This window comes from Herpailurus yagouaroundi, unplaced genomic scaffold (assembly GCF_014898765.1).
Source record: "Herpailurus yagouaroundi ecotype Mexico unplaced genomic scaffold, PumYag 139, whole genome shotgun sequence".
Lineage (NCBI taxonomy): Eukaryota > Metazoa > Chordata > Mammalia > Carnivora > Felidae > Herpailurus > Herpailurus yagouaroundi.
Window position 1 is genome coordinate 9164365 of NW_024412394.1, and position 19946 is coordinate 9184310.

Sequence of the window (19946 nt, forward strand, 5' to 3'; positions counted from 1 at the left end):
ATTAAATTAAATTAAATTAAATTAAATTAAATTAAATTAAATTAAATGATACAACACTTGCTTTTAGAGAAATACAGAAATATATATATAATATATATAAAAGGTGCATATATATATATATAAAAGATTCTCTAAACCTTAAAATTGTACCTACTTTTTTCCACTTCTACTCTGATAAGTAGAACTTATCAGAGATATCTTTATATGTCAAAATTTAAAAAATATTATTACTTTTAGTGATGTTCAACTGTTTAGAGGTGTCGTAATGTGCGTAACCTATTCCCTATAGTTAGACTTTGAATTGTCACTACAATGACCATTGCATTCACCTGTCCAGTTAGGATTAATTCAAAGTGGATGTGTCAGGCAAAATGATGTACATAGAGCTTTGCTGTAGATTGCCAAATTAACCCATAGAAAATAGTAACAGCTTACATCCACCAGAAGCAAATGAGAGCTTTGATTTTTTATTCTGTTATCTAAGCTTGTCTCATAAATTAGTGTATGACTTTAGTAATAATATTTTAAGGACTTTTTTTCCATAGAAAACCTGGATTAACAGGACGAGGCATGTACGAACTGAAACCAGAGTGCGCCAAAGAGTTCAATTTGTATTTCTATCACTTTTCAAGGGCAGAGCAGTCCAAGGTAATTGGGAAAATTAAAAGTGTACTGAGGAAGAGCTGTGTTTCTTTGTTTTTCCTAAACAACTTTTACTGCTTTTCAGAGATTGAAAAAGGATACATTTTTATTATAGGAAATTTGAAAAATATAAGAAGTATAATGAAGGAAAGTATAGATTACCTAAAATATCACTTCCTAACATTTTGGGTTCCCCCTCCCCATGTTTGCTACATACATAAGTTCTATATAATAATATACATAACCACACGTATGTAATTGTATTTTACTGGCTTTTGAAGACAGGTTGTCAACCTATGTAATAGTCAGTTAAGCCATTTTATGTTCATTTCAGAATTGCTACTACTTAACATGTTTTCCCATAGAAATTTATGGAATTTTCCTCATGAGTCTTAGTCAAATTTTGTCTTTTAGCAGTCTACTCTTAAAATACTTTTTCAGTAGATGGCGTTAATTAAACTTGAACATGAAGCTTTTGTTTAGTTTTAGATGCATGTTGCAGAACCCAGACCCAAATAACTTTTTTGGTTTTGGTTTGTATATGTTTCCCCTGCTTTTTAAAATAAGAAAGAACTCCTTGGGGTTTGGGGGGTGGGGGGGTGGTTAGTGGGGAAAAAAATAACCTTGATGTGTCGGTGTGGGGAGGGGGGACTATATATAAAACTAAGGGTAAATCTCTTCTAAAATCAGAAGATGAGAGGCACCTGGATGGCTTAGTCAGTTAAGCATCTGACTTCGGCTCAGATCATGATCTCATGGTTCATGAGTTCGAGCCCATCATTGGGCTCTCTGCTGTTAGCATGGAGCCTGCTTCAGATCCTCAGTTTTCTGCCTCCACCTCTCTCCCCAGCCCCTCCAACAAAAAAAATAATAAAGTAAATAAATAAGTAAAATGAAATCAGAAGATGATATGACAAAGACTAACTTAGTAGTTTTGGGTTTTAGGTAGCTGTGCATTGCTAATTCCCTGTCCAAATGTCTTCCTTTCTTATTAGGCAGAGGAAGCTCAACGGAAATTGAAACGACAAAATAGGGAAGATACAGGTACTTTTAATCTTTCTAAAACTCTCTTGTCAGTCTCTTGTTAAACGTTTTCTATCCACTATAATGATTATCCTTGATGAAGTGAAAGATTTAAATATATGCTTTCTGAGGGAACATTCAAGGCTAATAAATATGCAAATATAGGAATAATTAGTACTGAGTCACCTTTGGGTTACTGATTTTGTCTCAGATCCTAAGACATTTCTAGGGAAAACAAAGCTTTCCTCTGTACTGCTTCTATTTATGTAGCTGTTTTTATGCATTTGACCTTGAGAAGGTAAAATATAGTTTTAACATGTGTATTAGTGGATATTCTTTGAGTGAAGACCTATCAAAAGTATCTAATACAGGGATAGGTTTGTTTGTTTTTGTTTTTGTTTTTTTTTTAAGCATGTTCTACAAAGAAACCAATAATAACTTTATTTGTGCAGCACTTCCACCTCCAGTTCTGCCTCCATTTTGCCCTCTGTTTGCAAGTCTGGTAAACATTTTGCAGTCAGACGTGATGTTGTGCATCATGAGGACAATACTGCAGTGGGCTGTAGAACACAATGGATATGCCTGGTCTGAGTCCATGCTGCAAAGGGTAGGTTTGAAGACATTTATTATTTGTATTTCTGCGCATTTTTGGTAAAAGCCAGAATATTCTTGTCCATATCTATATACAGACAATTTAGCACAAAATGCCATGTTGCCTTAATTTGAAATATAGTAATATTATTACTGTTTTTTGTGTCTGACAGCGAAAATGATAGCCAGGCAGATATGTTTTTATACCACATGGTTGTGGTTCCCTTTTCTTGTTGGCCTATCTGCTTCTCATTGATTGTTGGTGATATGTCTTTGTTTATGCAGTACTCTGACGTTTGTATAATGTGTTATCTTTGACCTGTGTTTTTTATTTAATTCCCTCAAAACCCCCGTGGGTTCATCAGTATCTGTATTTTGCAGTTGAAGAAATTGAAACTCACAGACTAATGGTCTTATAGCTAGTAAGTGACATGTCTAGAACCTTGTTGGTATTTTACTTTATAGCTTTGATGTAACTCATTCTTGAATTATTTATTTATTGAATTCACACAACATCCCTTTTGGGTAGATACAACTTTTTCCATTATGTAGATGAGCAAGTCAGTTTTCAGTGAGATTCAGTCAGCTTGTGTGTGTTACTCAATTAGTAAATAACATAATAGTAATTATTCAGTTAATAGACTTAGCCTACTCTGTACCTTATTCTGTGCTAAGTACTTTTACGTACAGTATTTGCAATCTTCAGAACTCTAAAGAGAAACTGGTTTTTTCCATTTTAAAGATGATGAAATTAGGCTCAGAGGGATTCCCTGAAGCCATGTAGCTTGAAAGCAGTGAAGCCAGGATACAAATGAATGTGAGCATTCTTCCAGAGCCTTCTTCCAAAGCTACTTTAATTTCCATTGTCTCAGCAGCCTCAAGTATCTCATTGGCTAAGATGTGTGTATACTTATACCCCCCTCCCATTCATAAATATGCTTAAAACGTAAAAGCACAAAGCTATGGTCTACTAGAGACCATCAGTATTATCTGAGCAAAAGATTTGTCGGAAATGATGGAGAAAAAAAAAGAGTGAAGGCTATTTACCTTTTGTGTACATTTGCTTTGTGTCATTCAAGCTAACCTAATTCATCCAAGTCTCCAACAGCCACAATAGCTCTTTGTGTGGGGAAACGTACAGACGCCATACATACATCTTCAAAAATTGAGGAGCAGGATAAGAGCAGTAAAAATGCAAATAGACTCAGTGTAATTTTATATTTTCTTAGAAGCCTGGTAAGGAATTTTTTGCGAGATATAAAGAAGAACTGTAAACATCATTATAAGTTACGTGGCATTAGAAATAAAAGTATCTGTCTTTCTGAAATGATTAAGATTTTTAGTCCTTAGAGAAATTTAACTAGAGAGTATTGTAGACTAGCTCATTACATGATAGATGCTTTCAGCTCTAATTATTTGGCCACTGAGATTCTTTGAAGATTTTTTTAAGACCATAGTATAGGGATAGCATAAAACTGAAAAGTACATATTATATGAATGGTTGGTCAGAGTTTGAATTTAATAAAAATTAGTACTTCAGCCTGTTTTTTACTGCACTTGGTCTTCAGTGGTTTGCTTTATCTTTTCTCAATCATGAACATTTTTGTTATTTCTTACAAACATATGTACTTGGTTTTTGATTTACTAAAAGTTACAAAATATTTTATTTGAGGTGTTACATTTAATTGGAATGGCACTTCAGGAAGAAAAACAGCATTTGGACAGTGTCACAGAAGAGCATGTAGTAACATTTACCTTCACTCAGAAGATATCAAGTATGTATATACACTTTTTACTAAACTAATTCAAGATAGCAGTGATTTTAAATATGGAATATAACCTCTTATTTGCTCATGTAAATTCTAAACAGGTTATAATGGATCCAAATTTCTGAGGCTGTATGTATTCATCTGTGTGTTAAAGGTACTATATCAGATCCTGATATATATTCATAAAAATACTTAGGGACTGTGCATACTTAAAATACATAAATTTTAATTTATAAACTGAAAACCTTAATGAGGAGTCCTTAGTTTGAAATCAATATAGTGCATACATTTAAATTCTCACATAGTATTTTGAGTATTAAATTTTGAGTATTAAATTCTCACATAGTATTTTGAAAACACAAAGTATGCTATCAGGATTTCACTTCTACATTATTGCTGTTATCTTATAAAGACACTGAAAAGAAGAAAATGTGCTATAGGGAATTAGTGTATCATTTTTATAAAGTAATGTGATTTTTTTCTCAAAGGCCAGGAGGCTTTTTTTCTAGCTTTTTTTTTTTTTTAATGTTTATTTTGAGAGAGCGTGTGCATGAGGGAAGGGGCAGGGGGTGAGAGAGAGAGAGAATCCCCACACTGTCAGCATAGAGCCTAACGCAGGGCTCAGTCTCCCCAACTTGAGATCATGACCTGTGCCGAAATCAAGAGTCAGACACTTAACTGACTGAGCCACCCAGGCACCTTTTTACTAGCTTTTTATTATTAAAAATTTTAAACATACAGGCAAGAGTTGGTACAGTAAACATCCATGTACCTACCACTTAGATTCAGTAATTAGTACTTTGCTATATTTACTTTAATATTTGCACACTTTTTAAAACCATTTGTTTTAGCCATCGTGTTTCTTCTCTAAGGAAAAGGTTTTCCTTTACTGATTTTCAAAATAAGCAGTTGGTCTAAAGTTGCCTTCAGTGGTGACAACTGTAAATCTTTTTTGTTTGCTTAGGACAGTTGTGTTTTTGGTTTTTAATATTACTCTTGGAGGGCACCTGGGTGGCTCAGTCTGTTGACTGACCAACCCTTGATTTCAGCTCAGGTCATGATCCCAGGGCTTTGGGATTGAGCCCCGTGTCGGGCTCCGCACTGAGCGTGGAGTCTGCTTAAGAGTCTCTTTCCCTCTCTCCCTTTGCCCCTCTCCCCTGCTCACATGCTCATTTTCTCTCTCTAAAAAAAGAAAAAAATACTACTCTTTGATTTTTATTTATTCAGTGTTTTATAGTCACATATCAAGATTTCCTTTTTAAAATAGTTTCTTTTTGAAGCTTAAACTGCCAATCTTGGTCAGTGGGAATCTATTCAATTGGCTTCACTGTTCTTTTGACCCAAGCCGATTAGTGTTTGCGCACCACATTGCTTTCTGGCACAAAAGATGCCCCAGGCACATTTGTGCTTTCCCTGCCCCAGACCTACAATCATCCATTTGCTGAGGTATTTTAAAGAATTTATGGTGGTATCCTGGGAGTGACAGTAGGTGTTATGACAGGAGTGGTCTTATTTGCTGCTAGTTCTCTATTTTTCCCCTTTTGCCCTCATCCAGGAAAGTGGGAGGAAGACAGGAAACTGCCTTTCCCCACTGAAGACTATGTTGTTAGGTGCCAGCCTTTCCCTGTTCTTTTCTCTGTCAGTATTTCTTTCTATGGATTAGCATTGTATCTTGTGCCGTCTTTTTTTTTTTTTTTTTTTACTTCAGGATAACCACACAGAAAACTCCCTGATTTCATCCACTCATCACTATACAATCTCAGATTCTGTTTCTCTTTTTGTCTTTCTTTTCAATAATCATCATTTTCTCTGAACATTCTTTATATTTCTCTTTAAATTTTTTTAAATGTTTTTATTTATTTTTGAGAGAGAGAGAGACATAGCGTGAGCAGGAGAGATACAGAGAGAGAGGGAGACCCAGAATCCAAAGCAGGCTCCAGGCTCTCAGCTGTCAGCACAGAGCCCAACACGGGGCTCGAACCCATGAACCACGAGATCATGACCTGAGCCAAAGTCGGACGCTTAACCGACTGCGCCACCCAGGCGCCCCTCCTTATATTTTTCTTTAAACATTTTATATAATTAAAACACACTCGGGGCGCCTGGGTGGCACAGTCGGTTAAGCGTCCAACTTCAGCCAGGTCACGATCTCGCGGTACGTGAGTTCGAGCCCCACGTCAGGCTCTGGGCTGATGGCTCAGAGCCTGGAGCCTGTTTCCGATTCTGTGTCTCCCTCTCTCTCTGCCCCTCCCCCGTTCATGCTCTGTCTCTCTCTGTCCCAAAAATAAATAAAAACGTTGGAAAAAAAACACACTGTTTAGGGGCGCCTGGGTGGCTCAGTAGGTTAAGTGTCCAACTTCGGCTCAGGTCATGATCTCACAGTCCGTGAGTTCGAGCCCCGCGTTGGGCTCTGTGCTGACGGCTCAGAGCCTGGAGCCTGTTTCAGATTCTGTGTCTCCCTCTCTCTCTGACCCTCCCCTGTTCATGCTCTCTCTCTGTCTCAAAAATAATATACGTTAAGAAAAAAAAAATTAAAAAAAAAAAACAAAACACACTGTTTAGAGTCAAATCCCTAAACTATAGCCACAGAACTTTAGATCTGAAAGAATATTAAAGAGTGCATAGTTTAGTCTCTTCCCCTCCTAGGAATATTTTGCCTAAATGGCAGCACTTAAAGAAAATCAAGAACTGGACATTTCTGACTATAAAACTAAATCAGCTAACATTAGATTAAGTATACTCTTGAGATTATGGATTTGACATGTATGTCTTTCCCTCAAATAAAAAATAACTTACAGAGAGAGAAATGGATTTTATTTTGAATCTAGGTTTTATTAAAAGACCAAAACACGTTGATATATTTTTACACACACACACACACACACACACACACCTATAATCCAGCTCTTTTCTTAGACTTTGTAAAATCTGAGGTAGTCCTTTCAGCTGGGTTTTTATTTAATCTTGCTAAAAGCTATGTTAAAATAATCATTTGGTGTAAGATGTCCGTTTTGAATGATGAAAGCATTCTAGTTAACAATTTGTTTGAAAAGTACAGATATATTACATTCTTAAGAAATATTGAAAATCTCTAAAAAGCAGAGCTGTAATTAAATGATGGGCAGATGATGTTATAAGCAACTTTATTTATCTTCTCATGCACAGTAATAAGCACTGTGAAGTGGTAGCTGTTATCGTGAGTTTTATTTTTTCTGCCTTAGAACCTGGTGAAGCCCCAAACAACTCTCCTAGCATACTGGCTATGCTGGAAACACTACAGAACGCTCCCTACCTAGACGTCCACAAAGACATGATTAGGTGGATATTAAAGGTAAAATTTCCTGCATCGCTCTGCTTTTTTGCAAGAAACATTCAGTGTTTGTTATCTTTAAATTTTGGTAATATTTCATAGCTTCCAAATAACTGATCCATTTTGTCATAGACTTTTAATGCTATTAAGAAGATGAGAGAGAGTTCGTCCACCAGTCCCGTGGCAGAGACTGAAGGAACCATAATGGAGGAGGTATAAGAGGCAGCATGTGGTCCTACTGCAGCATGGTAGCAAGTTCACTATAAGTAATTTAACTTGTCTGCAATAAGTTGGTAGTTGATATTCACAAAAAATGTGAATTCCAAGAAACGTGCCACTATTTGTTTATCTTTATTTATTGTAGCAATTTTTTTGCTCTGCCTTTTTTTTAACAGGTTAAAAAAATCTTTTCTCTTGTTTAGATAAATGAGATTATAAAATAGTTTTTAACCAGTATTTACGATAAAGATAGTTCTCCCTTGGGGTAAAAATGTGCATTTATCATCTAATGGTCTAATTAAATGAAGCATAATTTCAGAGTTCAAGAGACAAAGACAAAGCTGAGAGGAAGAGAAAAGCCGAGATTGCCAGGCTCCGCAGAGAAAAGATCATGGCCCAGATGTCTGAGATGCAACGGCACTTTATTGATGAGAACAAAGAACTCTTTCAGCAGACTTTAGAACTGGATGCCTCTGCCTCTGCTGTTCTTGATAATAGGTAAAAAATAATCAACATTTTTTAATCTCTTGACCATTGGTTTCTCAACTAGAAAAGATGTTGCTTTTCTTCCTTAGAAGTATATTTTTGAGGCGCCTGGGTGGCTCAGTTGGTTAAGCGTCTGACTTCAGCTCAGGTCATGATCTCGTGGTTCGTGGGTTCGGGCCCTGCTCAGGCTCTGTGCTGACAGCTCGGAGCCTGGAGCCTGCTTTGGATTCTGTGTCTCCCTCTCTCTCTGCCCCTCTCCCGCTTGTACACTCTCTCAAAAATAAACATAAAATAGGGGCGCCTGGGTGGCTCAGTCGGTTGAGCGTCCGACTTCAGCTCAGGTCATGATCTCACAGTTCGTGAGTTCGAGCCCCGCGTCGGACTCTGTGCTGACAGCTCAGAGCCTGGAGCCTGCTTCACATTCTATGTCTCCCTCTCTCTGCCCCTTCCCTGCTCATGCTGTGTCTCTCTCTGTCTCAAAAATAAACAAACATTAAGAAAAAAAATTTTTTAATAAATAAATATTTTATTTATATATATATATATATATATTTTTTTTTTTTTTTTAAGAAGTACACTTTTAACCCTGAAGTACTTTAGAAGGGTTGGTAGGTAAATTTTACAGCTTCCAATTATAGGAATTACTCTTAGAATTTGAATTTATTGATATATGTTTATACATATATATCTGACTATAGATACCATGTTTCTGCTCAGGATGATGGGTCACACAGAACACCCTTGACAGTCATAAAAGAATGAGTGCACTAGGGTCAGTTAAGTGAGTGTCTGGCTTCTGTGTTGCATATTGGATTGCTGTGAGGATTACAGGAGATGGTTTGATCTATGTGAAAGACTTCTGCCGCTCAGATCGTCAAAACCACGTGTGTGGAATATGTACCTATCTGGAGTCCACTGTTTTATGATTAAATGGAAACTTCTTAGGCTCATTGATGAAACTCGTACACTTTTTATTGCAGCCCTATGGTTTCAGATACGACACTTACAGCATTGGGCCCAGCACAAACTCAGGTCCCTGAACAGAGACAGTTTGTTACCTGCATATTGTGTCAAGAGGAGCAAGAGGTGAAGGTGGAAAGCAAGGCAATGGTCCTGGCAGCATTTGTTCAAAGATCAACTGTATTATCAAAAAACAGGAGTAAATTCATTCAGGATCCAGGTAAGTCATTCAAAGCTAGATCCTCTCCTCCCCCTTAATGACTGCCACTCAGGTGTGGCACAGAAATTTTATTAATCTAATAATAATTCTGTAGTGTTGGTGGTGTCTTAGACAGCTTTACCGTAGGCAGAAATTTTCCAGTTGACAGATGTGGAAACACTCCAGAAGGTTAACTATCAGTCCTGAATTACATAGATGGTAAATAACAGAGATTCAAAAAAAAGCTTTTCTTTGTGATAGAACATTAATATACTTGGTACTTCACAGTCTTTCCCATTCTTTAGCACACTTGTAAAGTCCTAGTAATTAGTTGGCACCCTGAAATAATAATAATTTTGTCTCATGGATCGATCCAAAATGGAACCTCTTAGGAATGGTTGTGTGAGTTACGTATGTGAGAAGCAGTCCTTGAGCCAGATTCTGATGTGAAGTAGTGATAATATCACGGATAGCGTTCCCCAGAAAACAGATTCTTGAAGTAGAGATTACCGTGCAAGACATTTACTTGGAAGAGCCTTGGAATCAACATCTCTGGATGGAGAGGAGGGAAGCAGGTTTGGGCAAAGGGAGAAGGTGAGCTTCAATGCAGTCCCCCAAAGGCCTCTTCCTACCCTATGGGAACTCTGGAGCTGGATGGCCCTTTGGAGGTGTCCTGAGTTGGAGCGAGGGGGACTGGTCTTTAAACCCCAACACTGATCAGTGACTGGTTGTGGACCATCTCTGGAAAGAGGTGTGACTTTGAGTGAAGCAGTTGTCCCTTAAAGAGGAATAACAATTAAGCCCTCTTCCAACTGCTGAGGAAGGAGTAGGCCATTCATTCCTCCAGGGGCATCTAAGCTGCACATTATTGTTTCCATCACAGACACTTTGATATCAATACTCTTAGATTTGTTTCTATGTGCATATGCCTCAAGACTTCCAGTAAACTTCTTGAGAGTAGGAGCTGTGTCTTAGGAATTTGCAAAACACTTATTTAGCAAGTGCCTTTTACATTGTAGAATTGAAAGCCCACTTATAGGATAGCCTTTTCTCCATAAGGAAAGTCTTCACAGTGTGGATCTCAAGCACCTAGTTGAGAAAGACTGATCTGCTTCATCTTAAAAAATGATCATTTCAACTAAGCGGTTTATAAATTTCATTCTAGGCCAAAGATAAAATTATCAATTTTATTTAATTAGTTATTTTGTGAAGAAAAAACTTGGGCTGTCTATAAGCAGGTTTTCCAAATGCTTTCACAATTTATATCAGAAAAGATTGTAGTTATGCTGTGACATTTGCACTGTTCTGGTATTTAAGCCAAACTGAAACTTGAGTAATTGTTTGTAGAATGTTGTGGAATTTCTAAGATTACTAATTTACATAGAGAATTTCAAAAATTCCAAAAGCAGCCAGGCACCCATCTTATGTTTATATTCATGTTTTCATCTCCTTTGAATATAAAAAATTAGCACCAGAATGGAAGGCTCTGTCTGAATTACTCTCTTTCCCATCTGGGCTGCTGTCCTGGACATTTTGCTCCCCCTTTGGCTCTCCTTTGTGACTCTCCTTTGCATTAGTGTATTTAAGCCGACTCTCCCCTAGGGGGCGCCTCATTGCTGCCACAACACCTTTACTGTGACCCAGGTGTCCTAAAGTATTAAAGGCAGCCCAGTGAAGAATATTCCTCTTACCAGCTCAGGGCTTTTGGAGGGAATGGGAGTCTCTCAGTGCCCTGAAAGCGTGGAATATTCAGAAGATTGGATGTACATAATACAGAACTCCAGTTTCAGTTAACAATTCAGGGATGTTTAATTTGCTCAGGATGATGAAAATTAGAGTCTTGCTTTCTCAATAATCCAGGGTCTTGCATAAATTACTAGTATCTCAAAGGAATAAACTAGCATTCCATTTCAAGTATGCGACCCCATATCAAGGATTTCACAATTTAAAGTTGTACATTTGTTATAGGAAGATTAAATGCTTGGTTTGTTTTGTTTTGTTTTGTTTTTTGTTTGTTTGTTTTGTAATGCAGAAAAATATGATCCATTATTCATGCACCCTGATCTGTCTTGCGGAACACACACTGGTAGCTGTGGGCACATTATGCATGCCCATTGTTGGCAAAGGTAATTTATATTCTTAATATTAGTCAAGAGAAGCTTATCCGAAGGCTCGAAATTAACTTTTTAAATAAAGGAAATTTCATTCTAGAGAAAGGGAGAAAGAACTAAAGATGGTAAAGGAAAAACTGTATCACTGCCTGATAACAAAACTGAGTTGCTTTGTCATACGTGTTAAAGGAGTGACTTAGAAGCTTCATAGTGTATCAGCTATATCTTTTAATATGGGGATCTGTGTGACCTAACAAACTGGATGAAGAACAAGATTTTTACGGTGGCATAAACCCTAGATGAGTAGTGTCTTCCCAGGGTACGCACTCTTGATTCTAAAGGTGTTAGTAACTTGCCTTGTTACTTCCTGAGATTGTCGTGGCTTCCCGAACTAAGATAGGATCACCTTGAATTTGCTCTACTTTGGTACTTTCTATGCTTCTGCAAAACCAGCAAATCAGTATGATTATTCTGGCACTGTGCTCATTGAATTATCATGTACTTCCTCTAACAAGTAGCCACCAGCCCTGGGGAAGTGACAAGACAGCACAGGGACCAAGAAATTTGAAGATGTAAATTCTTGTATTGTGGAAACAAATTAGTTAAAACGTTGAAGCTTGTGGCTGTCATTGAAAAGAATTACCGTTGTTTTTGATACCTCATGTTCTCTAATTGTAAAGGTATTTTGATTCCGTTCAAGCTAAAGAACAGCGAAGGCAACAGAGATTACGCTTACATACAAGCTATGATGTAGAAAACGGAGAATTCCTCTGTCCCCTTTGTGAGTGTTTGAGTAATACTGTTATTCCTCTGCTGCTTCCTCCGAGAAATATTTTTAACAGGTAAGTTTGGGCTCATAAAACCTTTGTATTTAAGCAGTAGTTTCCTTTGAAGATAATGAGATAATTAAACCAGGGTGGGGGAAAAATCACTCTAGGTAATTGCATGATGTTGTCCAGATACTTTTTTATTTAGTCATTTCTTCCGGTAGACCAATGAAATAAGATTTTGGTTTTTAGAAAGAAACGGGCCAACAATTTGTAGTTTCTTGGTCATCCATGTACATTATAGAAGGTATAAAATTCCTGTGTGTTTATGAAAACTGTCTCCTTTGTTTCTAGGAGCCTACTTTAAATATTTTCCTCTTACTTTGCAAGAGATGCCCAGGAAATTGATAGGCAATAGAGGAACTGCTCAAATTGACTTTATTGACTACTCTAACAGTTAAATATAATTTTTTACAATCTTTTGGCTGACAGTACACCCTGAGGAGTTGATCCGATAAATGCAAATCTACTAATGTTTTAAAATGGAACATTTTTGTTATTTCATAATCTCTAGGGTTCTTCTAGTTAATAGAAGCATTGGGCATTGTTATTTCAGATGTGAATTCAATACCGTCTGCTATTCAAATCTGGTTTTTGTTTACCAGTTTAGAATTGTGCTGTCTACCTTACATGCACAAATACTGATTCAAGTTTTGTGAATATTAATCAACTGTTAATTTCTGTGCTATGTGGATTTAATTCAAAATGAAGTTCTTTTCAATTTTAGGAATTCAAACTATGGTGTCTTAGTTTATGCTAGCACAAAATCTTCTTAAAATGCTATTAGATTTGAGTGTAAGCTCCTACTTTTTAATCATAACAGAATATCATGGTGACCTAATCTGCCTTTGAACTGAAAAATTAATTGTTATTAGATTAATGCACATAAAAAGAAAAAAATTACCTTTGTTGTGTTTTACCCATCCCATGAAGGTCAATTACAACGTAGTCATGAAGAACACAGGCTTTTTTGGAGTCTGATATACCTGGGTTTGAATGCCAGATCTGTCCTCTGTGTGGCCTTAGTCAAGTTTCATAGCTCTCAACCTCAATTTCCTCATCTGTAAAGTAGGGAAAATAATGTAACCTGTTTCATAAGATTATTGTGAGGATTAATTCTAATACTGTAAAATGCTTGTTAAGTGTCATATGTTAAACACTCAGTAAATACTAGTGGTGGTACTGTAATTGTGCTGTTTAAGAAATATTAGCAAATTCCAGTATTGTGAAAAAACATTTTTGACAAATAGTGTTATTAGCATCATAGTGACAGATAATACATTTTCATTTCCATTGGCAAGTAACTATTCTTATTTTTTTAAGGCAACAAATTTCTCCCTAGCTTTTTTTTTTTATATATATTTGAAGTGTGTCTAAATTATTAGGTCCATGATCATTTAAAGAGTCTTTTTGTGTCATAAACTAAGCAACAGCAACAGGATACTAAACAGTCTGTATAATCTTTTCTAGCAGGTTAAATATTTCAGACCAACCAAAACTGACTCAGTGGATTAGAACAATATCTCAGCAAATAAAAGCATTACAGGTTCTTAGGAAAGAAGAAAGTACTCCTAGTAAGTTCTGATAACTTGCTTTCATTTTTCCCCTAAAGTCTGAAATTATTGGAAAATGTAGTTTCAGAAGAAACTGTTTAAGGATATTTCATTTTGGGGGAACCTGGGTGGCTCAGTTGGTTAAGCGTCCGACTTCAGCTCAGGTCATGATCTCGCAGGTTGTGAGTTTGAGCCCCGTGTCGGGCTCTGTTCCTAGAGCCTTCTTCGGATTCTGTGTCTCCCTCTCTCTCTGATCCTACCCCGCTCATGTTCTGTCTCTCTCTCTTTCTCTCTCTCTCTCAAAAATAAACATTGAGATAGCTTACAAAAAAAAAAAAAAAAAAAGAATATTTTAAGTAGACTCCATGCCCAACATGGGGCTTGAACTCATGACCCTGTGATCAAGAGTCTCATGGCCTACCAGCTGAGCCAGCTAGGCACCCCTATTTAAGAATATTTTAAAAGTGAAACTTCTGGGGCGCCTGGGTGGCGCAGTCGGTTGAGCGTCTGACTTCAGCCAGGTCACGATCTCACGGTCCGTGAGTTCGAGCCCCGCGTCGGGCTCTGGGCTGATGGCTCAGAGCCTGGAGCCTGTTTCCGATTCTGTGTCTCCCTCTCTCTCTGCCCCTCCCCCGTTCATGCTCTGTCTCTCTCTGTCCCAAAAATAAATAAACGTTGAAAAAAAAAATTTAAAAAAATAAATAAATAAATAAAAATAAAAGTGAAACTTCTCATCTTAAAATTTGACTTACTCCCCCCCCCTTTTTTTTTTTAGCGTGAGAGCACATGAGCAGAATTGAGGGGCAGAGGGAGAGAGAGAGCGTGTGTGTGAGAATCTTAAGCAAGCTCCGTGCTTAGTGCAGATCCCGATGCAGGACTCAATCCCATGACCCCAGGGGATCATGACCTGAGCTTACATCAAGAGTCAGACATTCAACATAAATACTTTTCACTTCTTCCCCCATTTTATTGAAGAGCTTCTGGGGGTGGGGAATGTAACTGAGTATTGCAGAGCCAGCTGTGGTTCTTGGTGGACTGACGCACTTTATTGTTGGCATTACTGAAGACCTCCCAAGTTTCATAAACATGTACTGCACTTAACGACCTGTGCGAAAGCCATCTGAGCAGAATTTATACCATTGGTTTTTATAGAAACAAAACAACATACTCTCCTTACCTTCCCTAGCTGTGTTCTGGTGGCTATAATATTAGGAAAAGTGTAGTTGATCACAGAAGGTGCCTTGGTTAATCAACAATAGTATTTCTCATGCCCTGAATGTATCTCGTGCCAGTCTTTATTAATGGAAATTTTTCCTGTCATTTTTTAAATTGCTTTGACCTATATTCAGAATAAAATTTATGAGTGACATTTATAGAAATGCTGTAGACTGATGAATAATAATGTAAAATGCTTATTTCTGTCTAGATACTGCTTCTTCAAAGAATTCAGAAAATCTAGATGAATTACAGCTTCCTGAAGGGTTTAGGCCTGATTTTCATCCTAAGTGAGTATATTATTTTATTTCTTTTAAATTTGTTCCACTTGAAGTGAAAAATATAGTGGTTAGAATATGATTTGTCAAGCTAGGGAGCAAAATATTATGGGACATTGATCTTGAAATCTGAGGTTTAAGCATTACATGATATTTATTGCGAGTTTATTGATGGAAACCAGTAAAGTGTAAATTCTAGAGCTAGGCTGCTTGATTCAATTCCCAGCAGCACTACTTACAAGCTAGGTGACTTTTTTCAAATTGCTTGACTTCTGTGTACCTCAGTTTCCTCATCTGTAAAGTACAAGTACTAATATCTATCTCATAAGTGTTGTGACATAATACATGTAAAGCCACCTGGATGCTGTCCCTGGCATAGTAACTCAAGAAAAACAGTACTGCAGGAGTGTTGATGCATAGGGGCACTACTTGCACCCCAGTGTTTATAGCAGCACTTTCAACAGTAGCCAAATTATGGAAAGAGCCTAAATATCCACTAACTGACTAATGGGTAAAGAAGATGGCGTTTATATACACAATGGAATACTACTTGGCAATGAGAAAGAATGAAAACTGGCCATTTGTAGCAACGTGGGTGGAACTGGAGAGTGTTATGCTAAGTGAAATAAGTCAGGCAGAGAAAGACAGATACCATATGTTTTCACTCATATGTGGATCCTGAGAAACTTAACAGAAGATCATGGGGAAGGGGAAGGGGGAGGGAAGTTACCGAGAGGGAGGGAGGCAAACCAGAAGAGACTTAAATACTGAGAACAAACTCTGAGGGTTGATGGGCGGGGAAGGGGAAAGTGGGTGATGGGCATTGAGGAGGGCACCTGTTGGGATGAGCGCTGGGTGTTGTATGGAAACCAATTTGACAATAAATTATATAAAAAATTTTTAAAAATAAAACTTAAGACAACTAGTTTAGCTTTGAATAAACATATAATACAGACACGTAAACTTGAAGAAAAAAAAAACAGTACTAAAAAGCTTAAATAGAAAAAACATTATTTCTTTTCCTCCTACTTCCCCTACCCTCACCCCCATCGCCAGTCCTATGATTTGTTTGTTTCTTCCACCATTTACTTCCATATATCTAGTTAAAATGCGTAGTTGACTGACTCTTGATTGATCATTTTTAAGCAGTTTTCTTTCTGTTGCCTGGCAATTTAGAATTCATCTCTTACCTCTGCCCTGTCTACTGCTCTTCACCGGTGTCCAAGTAGAGTTATTTCATAATTTTTAGTTAAATCAGTTGGCAGTTTTACATTATAATTATTTCTACTGGTAGAAGATACGTGTTGTTATTTTATTTCCTTTTATATAATTGTCTCTTTCTGGTGGTTAATGATCACCTTATTTTTTTCATGTACTTAGTTTTCTATGGGTATATTACTTCCCACCCCTGCCCCCCACCCATAGTGGAATAGATCTGTGAAATGTCTAGCAGGAGCTTTTGTAACTGCTCAGGTGCATCAGATGATCTTCTATCCTAGAACTTCCTCCCCCCAGCCTACCCCCTCCCCCCCCCAGCCTCTGTCTGCCTGCACTGATCAGGACGAGGCACAGCTGTCACCCTGAGACTTCCCCTGGCCATGCCCCTCTTAATTTACTCCCTTGTTTTGCATAGGTGCACTCTCCAGCAGATTCCTAAGAAACGGTCCCTGGGTATTAAATTTTCATGTCTGAAAACACATTTACTTATCCAGATGCTTAGTTTATGGCTAGGGCATAGAATTGTAGGTTAGAAGTAATTTTTCATCTAGATTTTGAAGGCATTGTTTTCTAAATTCTAGCCATCTGTCAAGAAATTAACATTATTCTGATTCCTGTTCCTTTGTAACTATTACTTATGGAAACTGTTGGGATCTTCCCTTTAATTCCCAGTGCTCTAAAATTTTTCTGTGATGTTCCTTGGTATATGAATCTTTTTTCACTCATTTTGCTTCATTTTCAGTAAACTCTGAAGATACATATCCTTCAGTTACGAGAATTGTTCTATATTTCTTAGACAATTTTCTCCTTTTGATTTTTCTGTTCTTTGAGATAGTCCTGCTGTTAGCTCTCTGTTGGCCCTCTTGGACTGATCCTCTAAGAAATTTATCTTCCAAGTTTGCTGGTTTCTATACTGTCTTTGTTATCTGTGCATTCTTTTTTTTCTACTGGTTTGTTTTGGTTTATCTCTTTGGTCTTTGATTCTTTCCTTAAATGTTTACTGGTCCTCGGGTGACTATTCAAGAATAAGTCACTGAAAAGCTCATTGGATACCTGGTGGGCAGGTTGAAATTTGCTGACCTGTAAACTTCACAGTGAAATGATCAGGCCCCCACCAGTCTTTTGTGTGGGATCCCCAAATGCCAATGTGTAAAACGGCTTCCCCCTGAGGATTCTTCACTGGAGAAACTAAAATCTATGGCAGTGGGTATGCATTGCCAATGTGCTTATGATGGAGAAAGAGGTCAGGGGTCCTTTTTTAAGATTCAGTATGTAGACTTTCACCTAATACCTTGTTTTCAGCCCTGGGCCTCACCCCTGCCAACCACAATAAAGTATAACTCCTCTCACACAGGGATAGTTTGCCTGTCTTTAATTCCTGCATTGCACACACTATTTCTAAATAGTTTAAGTGGTTCAATTCCAACATAGCAAATGGCTGTTAAGAAACTAAACCATTTGAGGGGTGTCTGGGTGGCTCAGTCAGTTAAGCATCTGTCTCAGGTCATGATCTCATGGTTCGTGGGTTCGAGCCCTGTGTCATGCTTTTAACATGCTGATAGCTCAGAGCCTGGAGCCTACTTCAGATTCTGTGTCTCCCTCTCTCTCTGCCCCTCCCCCTGCTAGCACCCTGTCTCTCTCTCTCTCTCTCTCTCTCTCTCTCTCTCTCTCTCTCTCTGTGTCTCTCAAAAATAAATAAACATTGAAATAAAAAATAAAAAGAAACTAAACCATTTAATTAACGTGAGCACATTATTTTGAGCTAATTATATACATGTTCACTGCAGGAACCCCTATTCTGAGAGCATAAAAGAAATGCTAACAACATTTGGAACTGCTACTTACAAGGTGGGACTGAAGGTTCATCCCAATGAGGAGGATCCCCGTGTGCCCATAATGTGTTGGGGTAGTTGTGCATACACCATCCAAAGCATAGGTAAGAGATTTATAGTTGTGTCTTGCTGTAAGTCACAAGTGTATGCTAAGGTGCATTATGTTTAAGAGCCTGTATTTAAATGAGGTGTTTAAAGTGGCAACAGCATGAAGAAACGGCATAAAGATTTCGAAGCAGGCAGTGTATACTGACAGACCATTAGACTGATAGTTTATAAATTAAGCACAGCAACAGAGAACTCATTTTGGTGGTGGTTATAGCTTCTTGTTGGTTGAGGGGTTGTGTTTTCATTTTTACTTTTTCATCCAGAGTTAATTCTTGTGAAACGACTTAAAGATTTCACAACCTGACAATATCGTGCTTTCAAACATGCATAACATCAGATTTATCATCTTAACCATTTTTAATCCGCAGAAAGAATTTTAAGTGATGAAGATAAACCATTATTTGGTCCTTTGCCTTGCAGACTGGTGAGTTGTTGGTTTACTCAGTGCACGGAGTGGTGGAGTGGGAATTCAGTGGTTCTGCTTGTCTGTAATTTGAAGAACTTGAACTGGTTAAGGATAGGTTTACTTCTTTCATAGTAAAACTCATTTTTAAATTTTTTTTTAGTACGTTTATTTTATTTTTTTTTCAATATATGAAGTTTATTGTCAAATTGGTTTCCATACAACACCCAGTGCTCATCCCAAAAGGTGCCCTCCTCAATACCCATCACCCACCCTCCCCTCCCTGCCACCCCCCATCAACCCTCAGTTTGTTCTCAGTTTTTTTTGTTTTTTTTTTAATTTTTTTTTTTTTCAACGTTTTTATTCATTTTTGGGACAGAGAGAGACAGAGCACGAACGGGGGAGGAGCAGAGAGAGAGGGAGACACAGAATCGGAAACAGGCTCCAGGCTCCGAGCCATCAGCCCAGAGCCCGACGCGGGGCTCGAACTCACGGACCGCGAGATCGTGACCTGGCTGAAGTCGGACGCTTAACCGACTGCGCCACCCAGGCGCCCCTGTTCTCAGTTTTTAAGAGTCTCTTAAAACCCATTTTTTTATAATGATATGAGAATTCTTTATGATTTTCTTTTAAACAGAGTTGAGCTCTTTTCATCCAGAGATCTTAGTTAAATACATGAAAAGTGGGAAAAAACTAAAAACCATTCTAGTTCTTGAATTCTTAATGCTGTAATTAGAAATATAAAACAGAACACACCCTCTACCACACTTGACTGCCTTTTATGAGCAACATGTAAATAAGTACAGATTAATGTCAAAACAGTATAGTTAATGCTGAGAAAAGTGAGGAAGGAATATGCAAAGCTTGCTAATTTTTACTGTGTAGTTAGTATCACTGCCGGCTATTCAAGTTTAAAATCATAAAACTGCCCTTAAGAGCAAAATCATATCAATTTATTCATGTAGTCCACCTGGGGAGATTAAAAAATGCCTAGGCTCTACATGGGTCAATTAAATTAGAGTCTCTGGAGAGATTCTGGAGAGTCTTCACCTCTGCTGCAGTGCCCTCAGCAGACTCCTCCTCTTTATGATGGCTCTTCAAGCTTTGGCTTCCCTGGGAAACCTCAGAGCCATGCTCTGTGAGTGGGATATCCCTCTTCTGTGGTACTGCCTCCTTCAGTTGTCTCTTCCCCCTTTCCTTCC

General features: G+C 37.8%; 1 protein-coding gene across 8 annotated transcripts in view; it reads left to right on the plus strand.

Moving 5' to 3' along the window:
• Positions 1 to 19946, plus strand: part of UBR2 (ubiquitin protein ligase E3 component n-recognin 2) — a 125296-nt gene that overhangs the window by 86953 nt on the left and 18397 nt on the right. For 4 of the 8 annotated variants that reach the window (XM_040473518.1, XM_040473517.1, XM_040473519.1 and 1 more), the window contains 14 exons: positions 546 to 648; positions 1638 to 1686; positions 2118 to 2272; positions 3929 to 4031; positions 7247 to 7356; positions 7468 to 7548; positions 7874 to 8052; positions 9021 to 9220; positions 11232 to 11325; positions 11991 to 12152; positions 13608 to 13711; positions 15117 to 15195; positions 18189 to 18337; positions 18710 to 18765. In XM_040473518.1, coding sequence (XP_040329452.1) covers positions 546 to 648; positions 1638 to 1686; positions 2118 to 2272; positions 3929 to 4031; positions 7247 to 7356; positions 7468 to 7548; positions 7874 to 8052; positions 9021 to 9220; positions 11232 to 11325; positions 11991 to 12152; positions 13608 to 13711; positions 15117 to 15195; positions 18189 to 18337; positions 18710 to 18765 — 1624 coding nt within the window. Of the gene's footprint in view, positions 1 to 545; positions 649 to 1637; positions 1687 to 2117; positions 2273 to 3928; positions 4032 to 7246; positions 7357 to 7467; positions 7549 to 7873; positions 8053 to 9020; positions 9221 to 11231; positions 11326 to 11990; positions 12153 to 13607; positions 13712 to 15116; positions 15196 to 18188; positions 18338 to 18709; positions 18766 to 19946 lie in introns of those variants that run through there. The other 4 variants (XM_040473520.1, XM_040473521.1, XM_040473523.1 and 1 more) reach the window with 4 other exon arrangements.